At 49.7% G+C, this 12,027-nt stretch overlaps 1 protein-coding gene across 1 annotated transcript; it reads right to left on the bottom strand.

The window, feature by feature from the left end:
• Positions 1 to 8,532: 8,532 nt before the first annotated feature.
• LOC119363294 (NAC transcription factor NAM-B2) lies at positions 8,533 to 10,971 on the bottom strand. Its single transcript, XM_037628614.1, has 3 exons — positions 10,456 to 10,971; positions 9,946 to 10,265; positions 8,533 to 9,828 (listed from the first exon to the last, which is right to left on the bottom strand). Exons 1-3 carry the CDS (start codon positions 10,685 to 10,687, stop codon positions 9,181 to 9,183), a joined length of 1,200 nt encoding a protein of 399 aa, XP_037484511.1. The 5' UTR covers positions 10,688 to 10,971; the 3' UTR covers positions 8,533 to 9,180.
• Positions 10,972 to 12,027: the final 1,056 nt, after the last annotated feature.

Here is a 12,027-nt window from a genome sequence, read left to right as displayed (position 1 = left end):
TACGATCCAGACTGATACACATGGCGAAGATATTGACGCTGCTGCCGCGAATGATGATTAGATTGTTTTTGTCATATTTGCCTGTCAGAAGACGTTTTTTATCTACTATGTGAAATTGTGTTTGCTATGACAATTGAAACCTGATGAAGTTGTTGTTTAGTATTTTGCTGTGAGAACATCACTTATTATGTATGTTGATTTGTGTTTGGTGGTTGTATGATGACTAAAACATGATGACATTGTTGTTTAGTTGTACTCATATTTGGCTGTGAAACTTGTATTTAATCACATAGTTTGCTGTTGGAATGCAATTTGCTCGACGTCTTCGAATGGGAACAATGCTAACCCAATAGTGCCTCTGCTAATTTATTTATTTACTAGCAAAAGGGCCTCTGCTATTTATTTATTTATGAGCAAAAGGGGATACCCCTTGATTTCCGTTAATAGAAATCATTAGATGCTCACAACACTATGTCCAGACTGCTAAACAAGTTTCATTTGTTACTAGTTTCAGCAAAGTGCTCATGTCACAGCCACTGAATACATTATGAGTGCTACATACACTGCAAGTAAAGACACAATCATCCTACAGAGCACATCGATTTTGCCCATTATCTTCACAAGCTCTTTCATCCCCCACATTGTTGTCAAGGCCGTTCAGCAGCGGTTGCATGGCTATGATCAGAGGAACAACAACTGTAACCTTCTGCTCTACATCTTCCTCTTCTGTCGTTCCTTCAGTTACTTGTCCAACACCCCAACCTGCTAGTATTGGGATTCCCCGGCTAACCAAACAATCAGTGTGGTTGCATTCCCCCACATCAGCAACGTCCTAGAAATACAAATCACAAGAATCTTCCCTTTTCTGCACGAATCAAATTAGAAGATCATCAACCAAACTATTAAAAAAATCAGCAACTAAAAGCAGCGGAACAACACTTAAACATATCATTACCCCATGATTCGGGCATTTGTAGAAGACTCGGTCAGGGTTGAGGATTATGGTTGAGACGCGACAGATGACTCTGCGTGATTCGCAGCAGTGGCACCACACCAACGACAGTGGGTTGCGATGAGCAAATGGCTGCGGTGCATGTGTGGGCGGGGGCATGATGAGACCCACAGGCGATGGTACGGGTGGCGACTTGGCACATATCTGGTTGTTGCCTGCTGAAGAGAAGGTGGATGAGCCGCCAACTGACATGGTTGCTCCGGCCAGAGCTTCTGATGCTAGGCAGAGTAAGTAGAGAAGAGGAGAAGCGAACATTGGATATGTCAGTTTCATTACTTGTAGAGTAGCATATCACCATATATAGTCATAGTCTAGGTTTGGATTCGAACCAACTACAGGAGCACGTCTCTCTTTTTTCTAAAACTCAGCAGCGTCTCTTTACTGGTACACTAGCTTGTGTGTACGCCTTCTCAAGTCTTTGAGTTCTTTTTTTTTGCGAAGAAGGAGGACAAAATTGAGGGTTCCTGGGGCTCGAACCCAAGACCTCTCAGTTGAAAACCAAGGGTGCTAGTCACTTATGTGGCAAACGTTCCCTGGAAGGAGGACAACAAATGAACGGGTTTTCCTCGTAGTCTTAGTTGCGACGCAAGATCAAACAATCACAGTTTCGGGAATGTTATCTGGCGAACGAGCCCAGTTTTTCTTTTCTTCCTATATATAAAAAGTATGCTACTTGGTGTCGGCTTAGTCAACAAATGATTGTGCCAACCTTAACCGTTGGATTGACATTCAACGTCTATCATGTTTCTTCAGTCGCTTCTTCCTCCAGCTGCCAAAGCCAAACCAGCGCCGGCGGGACCGCCTGCTCCCGCCTCCCACGGCTGGCTGTGCTGTCGCGCATGCATCATGGGCACATTGCACCCTAAAACTCTGTGCATCTTCCCTGGCTCCTGTCTGTTCCCGTCTGAGGCCTCACCATCGTCCTCCGCCTTGGTTCGCTCGCCGTGGCGCTGCCCTTCGGTGTTGTCAACATGGTCCACAACCGAGAGGAATAAGGAGATGACTGTACATGGTGAGGATGACAGTAGGGACCCACCAGGATCATGGCAGTAGGCAAGCAAGTGCCTCCTTTATTACAAGAAAAAAGGGTTCCTCCTGATGGTTTCCCGACATCTGGGTCGCACGCCACTGTCAATGTAGTCAATAAGCGAGATAACTACACAAGGAGCAGCAGACACCCGGGACCCAGCGGCGCACGCAGTATTTTTTTTTGGTTTCGGGACGGATAAGGGTATCAACTGGGTTGTGCGGGAGTTGTGGTCCGTCTAGCCCAGGCTTTTATTTCATATGTTTATCACATGACCAGCCCAGTTTTTTTCCTTTCTGAAAATGGCTAGCCCAACTATTTAGTTTTTTGCAGAATAACCAACATAGACCTACTTGCTTTTCTACGCCCTACTGGGCTAGAAATCTTTCAAGAAGAGGAGGGATGCATTCGGGCTTGCCCAGAAAATGGGCTATAAGTAATAAAAAATGGGTTATAAAATGAAAAAATACACCAAACAGGCAATTAGTTCCAAAATACTTTTTTCTTTGGTATTTTGATATTTTAAATTTCATTGTTTTTGTGCGGGCAAAATTTCATAGGATTTAAATTAAGGTATGTTTAATTTTTAAATTAATTTGAATTTGGCTAGAAATTTTGGGTTGTATGCTGTTTGGGACAGATCTGGAGGCTGACTTGTGGGTCTACTAGGTTGACATGTATGAAAGGCTTTGTCAACTTAGTCCACAAACGATTCTAACAGCAGTGACCGTTGGATGTTAAACAGCCGTGTTGCTTCTTCAATATCTGATCTTCTTGCTCCAGCCGCCCAAACCAGCACTGGTGGGACTGCCTGCTCCCGCCTCCCATGGCCGGATGTGCTGCTGCACCGCCACACCCTACTCCTTCACTGGCCAAACCATTCCTCTACTCACCCACACCTACTGTTATTTTCTAGCGACGGCAGCGGAACCAGTAAACCCTCGTACCCCCCCCCCCACGTGGGCAACCACTGCCGAGTATTCCCCTGCTCTAGGTCACTCCCTTCCTAGGCCTCGTCGTCGTCCACTGCCCTGCTGCTCTCGGCGCGACATGGTCAAAGTGGTCAACAAACAACATCTATCGGAAGAGGACTGTACGTGGAGAGGCTGACAGTTGGGTCCACGGCCGCACGCAAGGACGTGCCTCCTTATTACACGCAAAATAATGATTCCTCCACCTGACAATAGGGACCCACCGGAAAGGCCTCTGTATTTCGCAAAAAAAATGTTCCTCCCGCTGACAACTTGGACACACCAGCTATATCTTCGCACGCAAGGAAGTGCCTCATTATTACGCACAAAAAATGAATACTCCCCCCTGCTATCTAGACCCATCATAGTTGGAGGCTGACTTGTGGGCCTACTAAATTGATGCAAATGGAGGGCTTTGTAAACTTAGTCAATATGAACGAATCTAGCTCCAGTGACCATACGATGTCCATCCAACGGTCGTCATGCTTCTTCAATCTCTACTCTTCCTGCTCCAGCCGCTCAAACCAGCGCTGGCGGGACTGCCTGCTCCCTCCTTCCATGGCCGGTTGTGCTACCGCGCAGGCCGCACCACCCCATCCAACTCCATCGCTAGCCTGACCATTCCTCTACTCACCCACACCTCCTATTATTTTCCAGCAACAACAGTCGAACCAGTAAACCCTAGTACTCCCCACAGCGTGGGCAACAACTTCTGAGTCATCCTTGGCTCCGGATCGTTCCCTTCCTAGGCCTCGCCGTCGTCCATCGCCCTGGTGCTCTCAGCGCGGCGTGGTCAACGTGGTCAATGAACGATATCCATCGGAAGAGGACTGTACATGGAGAGGCCAACAACTGGGTCCACGGCCGCATGCAAGGAAGTGCCTCCTCATTACACACAAAATAATGATTCCTCCACCTGACAGCAGGGACCCATGGGAAGGGCCTCTGTATTTCGCGAAAAAACGTTCCTCCAGCTAACAGCTCGGACCCACCAGCTATATCTTCGCACGAAAGGAAGTGCCTTCTTATTACGCACAAAAAAATGAATACTCCCCCTGCTATCTGGGACCCACCATAGTTGGAGGCTGACTTGTGGGCCTACTAAGTTAACGCGGACAGAGGGCTTTGTCAACTTAGTCAATATGAACGATTCTCCAGTGACCGTACGATGTCCATCCAACGGCCGTAGTGCTTCTTCAACCTCTGGTCTTCTTGCTCCAGCCGCCCAAACTAGCATCGGTCATGCCACCTGCTCCTGCCCTGCGTGGCCGGCAATGCTGCCGCATAGGCCTCACCGTCCCACCATACTCCCATCACTGGCCTGGCCATCCCTGTACTCACCCAGACCTGATGTTATTCTTCAGCGACGTCAGCCTCACACTGCAGCCCAACCAGTAAACCCTTGTATGCCCCTCCGCGTGGGAAACAACTATGGAGTCTTCCCCGGCTCTGGGTTATTCCCTTCCTTGGCCTCGCTGTCGTCCACCACCTTGGTGCTCTCTGTGCGGCGTGGTCAATGTGGTCAAGGAATGACTTACATCAGAAGAGGACTGTATGTTGAGAGGCTGACAGCTGGGTCCACGGCCCTAGTAAGGAAGTGCCTCCTTGTTACGTGCAAAATAACGATTCCTCCAACTGACAGCAGGGACCTATCGGAAGGTCCTCTACATTTTGGCTTAGTTGTATTTCGCGAAAAAACTTTTCCCCCCTGACAGCTGGACCTACCAGCTATATCTTCAGATGCAAGGAAAGTGCCTTCATATTAGGCGCAAAAAAATGAATCCTCCCCCTCATAGCTCGGACCCACCATCAATAACTTCGGACGCAAGGAAGTGCCTCCTTATCCTCCCTGACAGCCGGGACCCACCTGGTCGAAGTGTATGTAGCGTTGTCGCGAACATGTACGTACATACTGGTCGATCGGTCTCTCTGCAACGATGAACTGTGGCCGAGCAAGCAGCGACACGTGTAGTAGTAGAGCCCCCGAGTAGCAGTTCAGGCAGTCCCTTCTAAACCATGTACACGTACATACAACCAGATACCAAAAATACGGCCACATACATACATACGGGCAGGGTCTCAAACACGTACTCACGCATACGTACGGCCAGGGCTCGTGTACATGGAGAGGCAATGGACGGCATCAACGGTGTCCTGTTCATCGGGCAGCCAACCGGCTGAGTCGGAACGGAGAAACAACGTCTTGTTCATCGGGAGGCAACATACTGGGTCGGAATGCCTCATGTTCAATGGGAGCCAACCGGCTTGGACGGAATGGCCGAAACAGGGTCTGGCGTACCGCAGTACGGAGGAAACGACCTTCTGTTTGACCGGCTACGTTCAAAACGGGGGTCCTGTTCATCGGGAGGGTTCTGGTATACCACAAAACAGAGGAAACAGACTTGTGTTGGAGCGCTACGGTTGAAACGGGGGTCATGTTGATCGGGAGGGGTGTGGCATACCGCAAAACGGAGGAAACAGACTTCTGTTGGAGCGCTACGGTCGAAACGAGGGTCCTGTTCATCGGAGGGGTGTGGTTTACCGCAAAACGGGACTCCACGGGCTACTGTTCACCCACCATCGACTTCCTCTGGCCTCCGCCTGCACTGTTCATCCACCGTGTATTCCTCCTTCCTCCACCAGCTACTGTTCATCCACGGGCTACTGTTCATCCATCCCTCCATCGGCTACTGTTCAACCCGCCCTCCACGGGGTCCTGTTCATCCACCTCCAACCAGCTCGGCTGTGGCGGCCTCCTCCCGAGGTCCTGTTCATCCAGCAGCAATGACCTACTACTACTACTACCACGGGGTCATGTTCATCCAACCCCCACCGGGAACTGTTCATCCAACCCCAACCACGTACGTCTTAACTCGTTCAACCAACCCCCACGTTCATTGTTCATGAAGAGGCAGAAGGTTCGATCTGCTTCAGTTAGCAGCAGTAGTGAATGAATCCCTCGATCGGGTTCAGTTAATAGCTAGGGATCAATCGATCGCTCGGGTTCAATACATAGCTAGTGCAATCGCTCGGATTCAGTAAGTGAATGCCTCGCTCGGATTCAGTTAGAGCCCAACGCCTCGCACACACGCGCGTACGTGTACGAGAGAAACATGCAATCCCTCTATGCATCGTTCGGCCCCGACCACCCACCATAACCGGGAACTCTCCGAAATTTCCTCGCCCTTGCTTCTACCATGATTTTTCCGTCATGGACGGCCCAAAGAATGTCATGCAGGTGCATCTCCGGCTCGCCCAGGATGAAAAACCCATTTGTTGTCATGATTTTTTGTCATAGAAGTAGGAGCCCACCACATCTATGATGATACCGGGTTTTGTCACAATTATTGTCATAGAGGTGTCATAAGCATGACATAAAAAAATTCATTCGGGCCAAAATGTCACGGATGTGTCTTTTTTTTTATAGTGCACATCTTAGAAGTTGAATGAAAGATCGAGATCTAGGCCTTTCGTGCACATATATTTCCCTACTTTATGGGTAGCGGCTAGGCGACATAGGAGTGATGATTAGGGAGACATGCACCCTGTAGGAGTGATGATTAGGAAGATGATATAGTGGACAACTTGGGTATGTGACAACCATTGACCATGGTCAATGCTTAGGGCATCTCCAACGCTGACTCTTAAACCGCCCGCATACGGAGACAAATGTGGACGTACTTTCTCCTGCAAATCGGAGACAAATGTGGGGGAGGGAGGGGGCTTTGCAGGTGTTCGGACAACACCCACGCCCGCTTTTGATCACTCTGACCCACCCAAAACCCTCCTCCCTCACTTGCGCGCGTTCCCGCCCGGCGCCAGCTGCCCGCACTCATGCCGTTGTAGAGCATGCCGCCGCACATTGAAGCCGGCTCATGGTGGACGCAACCTCTCATTGGATCCATCAATGAAGCAGCGCGCTGACCGACGGCGCCGCCCGCTGCATGCCCAGCTGAACACGCCTCCTAGCCGCATTCAATCGCCTTCATTAAGCCCACGTGAAAGCCGAGAAACCTACTCCGGCCGGACATCCGTTCATGAGCGGGCCGACATTAAACACAACGTCAGGCATGCTCCTCCTGTCCGTGCGCTATTTAAAGGAGGCCAGACGATGGGCAAGAATCGCACCACTCCGCCGCTCCCCATCTCCTCCTTCCATCATTTTCTTCACCCTGTCGATGGCATCCAACAAGGAGGAAGAGCAGTTCTCCGGCATAAAAGTTGGCCGAGTGGCTCGCCGAGCCCACCGAATTCAAGCGAGGCAGCTCGTTGCTCCACCTCCCTCGCGAAGCCTGATAGAGAAAGTTGCCGTCCCAGGCCGGCATGTGGTTCAGCAACTCGTCACTCCAAGCCAGCTCATGGAGGAGTGGCGAGTTGCTCCAGGCCGGCACGGGGGGAGCACGGTGGAACGGGAATCATCGCTGCCGTGGACGTCGCCGAGTCGTACGGCGCCTCCCGTGCCTACGACCGCGCTATCCGCCATCAACGCGCGTGTAACTGTGCCCTGCCGGCAGAGAAAGATGCCGGCTACACGAATATCGATGAGGTGGCGCCTAGGACGTCTGCGATCGCCGCCATCATCAAGGAGAAGTAGAACACGAGAGGCCGCCGCTGCTTGGGCCCCATGAAGACCATTGCCAAGGCGATGCTGGCGTACACAGCCGGTGTCTTACCCTCTCACAGGCGACCGTCGTCCCCTTATCCAAAAACCAACTTTGATCCATGCAGCGTAGGGACCCTCCCCTTCTGCCTCAAGCATCGACCAGTGGTTCCACTCCAATGAGCGGTGGGGAAGCGAGCCACCCTTTGCGTTGAGACATATACCTCCGGGGGTCACATCTGTGAGACATGGGGACGACAATGGAGATCCGCCGCGGTCGGCAGTAAACTAGTCAAGGGTATCCATGTCGTCGGAATGGATATCCGTCGGCGCCGACCGTAGACTAGTTTTATCCTAGTTCGGTATCATTTTTAGTTAAAAATATGTCCAAAATATAAACATTTTCGTCCGGTTTGTATGAAATCCGTCATGTTTATATGTAATTCGGTCGTGTTTGCATGATTTCATCTCGTTTGTTGAGAAAGTGTTTAAAATGTATGCGGACAGCGTTGGACGGCACCTCCCACATTCGTATCCGCGGACCGGTCCCACCCTGTCCGCGGACGGATGCGGGAGAAAATTTGCGGGTCACCGTTGGAGATGCCCTTAGTTGATGCTCCAAGCTGATGTTTTCCTTCAAAATAGAACATCAAGGAGATAATAACATATTTTCCAAGCATATTTGTATATACCAAGTGGTCAGCTTGGTAAGCTATCAACAAAATTTTGCGTGTTAAAAAAAAGCTTATTTGTATATAAACTTGTATTTATATATAAAAGATTGGCACATAACGGCCATTCACATGATAACTAAGCACGGTAAGATACTATTCCCTCTGTAAACTAATATAAGATCTTTTAGATCCGATTCCTGGATCTAAAAGATCTTATATTAGTTTATAGAGGAAGTAACTCACAAATCTTAATTCGAATATAAAAATATCAATAAATATGTGATCAATCATACACGTGCATGCAATTATCATGCATGCCCTATTTACATACAGGCCTATTTATATATTGTAATCGACTGCATATATATTTACTTCGCAAATAGTCAGATATATTGTGGAGTATATGATGGAATAGACCCGGCCAAAAATTATATCTGACTGGGGATTGTAATCAACTGCATATATATTTACTATTTACTATATGCACTACAATGTATATATGTGCATATGAAACTAATATCATACTGTGTTGTGACTCGTTTTTTACTTCGAAAATACTCCTAGCTAGGTATATGGCCAAAAATTATACTATCTGACTGGGGATCGCAATCAGCTGCATATATGCTCTCTACAATATATATGCATATGAAGCAGATATCATACTATATATGTTCTGACTTTTTTTTACTTCGAAAATATTCCTAGCTGTGTATATGGCTAGCAAGTTCGCATAAGTACGTGCTCATGGTGCTATGCAGCCACATATATCCATGCAACGGCGATGTGCATGCAATGCAACTACTCAGTGCTCACTGAATGCGACTACCACTAACTGCAACAACTACTGGCTAGCAATGCATGCGTGCATGCGCATATGTGGTGTTCATATCATTTGTTCAGGGATTCCAGTTCACGCCGGATATTTGGACGGGGTGCTGGAAGGCAGAGGTGGCGGCGGCAGTGGCTTCTGGCGCGAGCGGGGCGCCGAGGATGACATGCTGTTGATGGTAGGTCCCGTCTTGCATGGGAAGATGATTCATGAATGGAGGCATGGTGTTTATCGCATTGCCCCCGCCGTTGTCCACCGCCATGTCGGCCGTCGACGACAGCGACATGTTGCCGACATTTCTGCTCCTGTTAAACCCAGGGAAATTCCTTGCCTGTGGGAGGATGCCAACGGTTGACGCATCGAGCCAGTTGAACGGGGTTGAAGACGACGGGGCCAGAAACTGTTTGGTCGGAGCCGAGCTCGCCCTCGCCGCCGCGGCTAGGTGGCTCAGCGAGGTGGGGCCCGCCGAGAGGCCGGCGTCCTCTGCTGTGAGCAGGCCGTCCAGGAAGTTGTCCTCGTGGCTGTCCTGGTGATGGAGCAGTGAATCGTAGTTGCTGCCATGCGCCCCTGCACCGGTCATGCCCGCCGTGGCATAAAGCGGGTATGCGGTGACGGCGTCCTCCACGGAGTCCTCGCACTCCATGCTCCTCTGCTGATCCCCGGCGGCGGCCTTGTTGATCTTCTTGTATATGCGGCACAGCACCCAGTCGTCCAACTGATGAGACGACGACGTACACTAATTAAATTCATCAACCACAATACCCTAAGCTCGAGAGTAATTAAACACGATTGGTTACTGCTATGCTAGACCGCGCGATCGATCGACACGTACCCTGAGAGAGGCAGACCTGCTCCCGCCGGTGACAGGCGGCGGTCGGCTGGTGGTGGCGGAGCTAGACGCGTCGGTGAGGCGGTACTCGTGCATGATCCAGTTGGTTTTGAGGCCCTTGGGCGGCTTCCCGCGGTAGAACACGAGCGCCTTCTTGACGCCGACCTTCTCCCGGCCGCACCCGGAGGCCAGGATAGGTTTGTCCGTGCCGGTGGCCTTCCAGTACCCCGACGTAGCCGCCCTGTTGGGCCGCGCGCCGTTGGGGTACTTGCGGTCGCGCGGGCTGAAGAAGTACCACTCCTGCTCACCGAAGGTCGCCTTCTCTGATCGATCCCGAGCGAGCGCATGAACAAGCACGACAGGATCACATACATAAACCATCTACATACATGTGTACTGAAAGAATATAAAAATACTTCTTGCACGGTATAAGCATGATGGATGGGTTCGATTATTTAATTGCACTGGAAAATTACGGCGCTTGATAAGCACGACGAGGTGAGATACACATACCGGGCAGCTCCCATGGGTCGAACTTGTAGAGATCCACCTCGGCGATGATGGTGACGGGGAGCGGCACCTTGGCGGCCTTCTTCTTGAGGTAGTGCACGACCAGCTCCTCGTCCGTCGGGTGGAACCGGAAGCCCGGCGGGAGCTCCGGGGCCGAGCCCTGCTGCGGAGGCGGCGGCTGATGCCGCGGTGGTGCCGAGCCTGAAGATGAGTCCGAGCTGCCCATGGATCTCATCAGACCGTCCACTAGCTAGCTACCAACAAACACACCAGATGATCCCACCAGAGCATATATATGCACGCAGCAGCACAGCACCCCTGTGGACTGTGGTGCCTAACTCAACTGCCAAAGCTTCTAGCTGGTGAGTGTGAAGGAACGGACTGGGATTTGTTACGGCGACGGTTGGGAGGAGAGATGAGGAGAGGCGAGAAGGCAGGCGAGTGATCTGCGGTGGAAATTCTGGTGGTTTGGGGGCGGCTGTGCGACCGTGAAACCGTGGCGAGGAGAGCAGGGGAGATGCAGGCCATCGGCGGGGGCAGTGTGGGAGGTGCGGAAGGCATTGGCCCGAGAAATACGGCTCCGTTGTACCGAACCCGGGGCCAAGGGCCCGTCGCCGCTGGACACGTATGCCGGCCGCCGCTCGTACGCGTGTCAGATCGCCACCGGACGGCGCGCGCGCGACCACGGCCACCCGTTCCGCTGCTCTTACTTTTTTTTGTTGAAGAAAAAGGGGAGCTCCTATACAGCGCTGCAGGCGCCCGTTCACGCACTGGGCCGGCCCACGAAGACGTGCAGACCCGCGAACGGAAAAAGCTCGCAAAAAATAGGGGAAAAGGTTGCGTTGCACCGGTTTCGATCTCCCCACATCGTGCTAACGAACAGGTGCCACCATCGACCCGAACTACTTGCCTTTCGTGATTAGTAACAGAGGCAAATGCCTAATAACAAATACGCAGCGCTATATATATTGAACTGAACCATTCATCTACTGTACCACTTAATTCTTTTGAATTATTTGGGAAAAGAGAAAAAGTTCACAAAACTAAAAATAATTCATTGATTTTTAAAGTAAGTTCATCGATTTTGCAATAAAGTTCATTAAATTTGGGAAAAGAGAAAAAGTTCAGTGATTTTCGAAAAAAATTCAGAAAACAAAAAAGTGCAGTGATTTTCGAAAAAAGTTTATCAAATTTCAAATAAAAGTTCATCAAACCAAAAAAAGTTCACTGATTTTAAAAAAAGTTCACTGAATTTGAAAAAAAATTTCAACGAATTTGAAAAAAAGTTCAACGAATTTTAAAAAAGTTCAACGATTTTGGAAAAAGTTCATCTATTTTTACAAAAGTTCATTGAATTTGAAAAAGTTCATGAATTTGGAAAAAACAGTTCATCGAATTTGAAAAAAAGTTCATCGAATTTAAAAAATATTCATGTAATATAAAAAAGTTCATCGATTTTGCAAAATCGTTCATCGATTGTTTAAACACGAAATCCTTTTGAAAGTCACGCATTAAAAAAAGGAAAAAAGGAAAAACAGAATAAAAACGTCCGTAAACTAAACCGCAAACCGGGGA

The sequence above is a fragment of the Triticum dicoccoides genome, chromosome 2B (genome assembly GCF_002162155.2).
Source record: "Triticum dicoccoides isolate Atlit2015 ecotype Zavitan chromosome 2B, WEW_v2.0, whole genome shotgun sequence".
Lineage (NCBI taxonomy): Eukaryota > Viridiplantae > Streptophyta > Magnoliopsida > Poales > Poaceae > Triticum > Triticum dicoccoides.
Note: the sequence above shows the minus strand (reverse complement) of the source record. Positions and strands in the feature narration are given on the sequence as shown.